This window comes from Penaeus monodon, chromosome 33 (assembly GCF_015228065.2).
Source record: "Penaeus monodon isolate SGIC_2016 chromosome 33, NSTDA_Pmon_1, whole genome shotgun sequence".
Lineage (NCBI taxonomy): Eukaryota > Metazoa > Arthropoda > Malacostraca > Decapoda > Penaeidae > Penaeus > Penaeus monodon.
Genome location: NC_051418.1, coordinates 10,480,089 through 10,480,933, shown reverse-complemented (window position 1 = coordinate 10,480,933; position 845 = coordinate 10,480,089). Strand labels below are relative to the sequence as shown.

The 845-nt window shown below is 33.0% G+C and overlaps 1 protein-coding gene across 1 annotated transcript in view; it reads right to left on the bottom strand.

Annotated features, from left to right (window-relative positions):
* The window catches only part of LOC119594240, a 33,581-nt gene that overhangs the window by 3,152 nt on the left and 29,584 nt on the right, over positions 1 to 845 (bottom strand). Inside the window, 4 exon segments of the mRNA XM_037943309.1 lie at positions 7 to 69; positions 223 to 302; positions 399 to 515; positions 635 to 782. Of these exon segments, the coding sequence (XP_037799237.1) occupies positions 7 to 69; positions 223 to 302; positions 399 to 515; positions 635 to 782 (408 nt within the window).

The following is an 845-nucleotide window of genomic DNA, read 5'->3' as shown; positions in this document are numbered from 1 at the left end:
AGTTACTCTAACATATCTCTGGTTAGGTCTGTTTAATTTGTTGAACTCACAGGTCTTGCATCTAACAATCTGAAATGAGAAACGTATTAAAACAAAAATTTCTTAGTAATATCATACATAGAAAAAAATCTAGCCAAAGCAACTGTGAATCTCATTAGCATAATCTTATTTGCAATGATAAAAAAATAGATATAAAAAAAAAAACATAAACTTGATCATTACCATAGCAACAATATCTTCTACCATGTTCGTCCAATAGTACTTGCTTGCAAGGCGGTGCAACGTCTTGGTACGACCGGCCCAAAAGGGGAGAGAGCAATAATGATGAATGCTGAAGAAAATAATTTTTAACTACTTTTAACAAAAATCTCAGCAACAAAACACTAGACTCACCACAATTTCCCCAGATTTATGAAAAACATGACACTCCTCAAATGCTTTGTTTTTCTCTTCATTAGTGTACAGCACCAACCTCTTTTCAGAACCATCCTTGCCAACATAATACATCATTTTATCTGTAATTATTTATTTAATCATCAATATATTCTCTAGGTAATAAATATGTATGAAAAAATGTAAATTTATCATGATTACAAGACATGGCACAACGATATAAATTAGTACACGACAATACCTTCAATTACAAACTTCTTGGTGACTTTCAAATTTCCATTTTTCTCTGTTAAGTGAACAAAAAGCAAGATAAGCCCAGTCTCTATGTAATGTCTTATTTGACGAAGATGAAGGGCCCCATCTTTGCCTTTGCGAACCTTTTCTCCAGCCTGAAAAAAATACAAAGTTGAGAATAAGTGGACATTCACCCATTGATGCGAAGTGGCATGTAC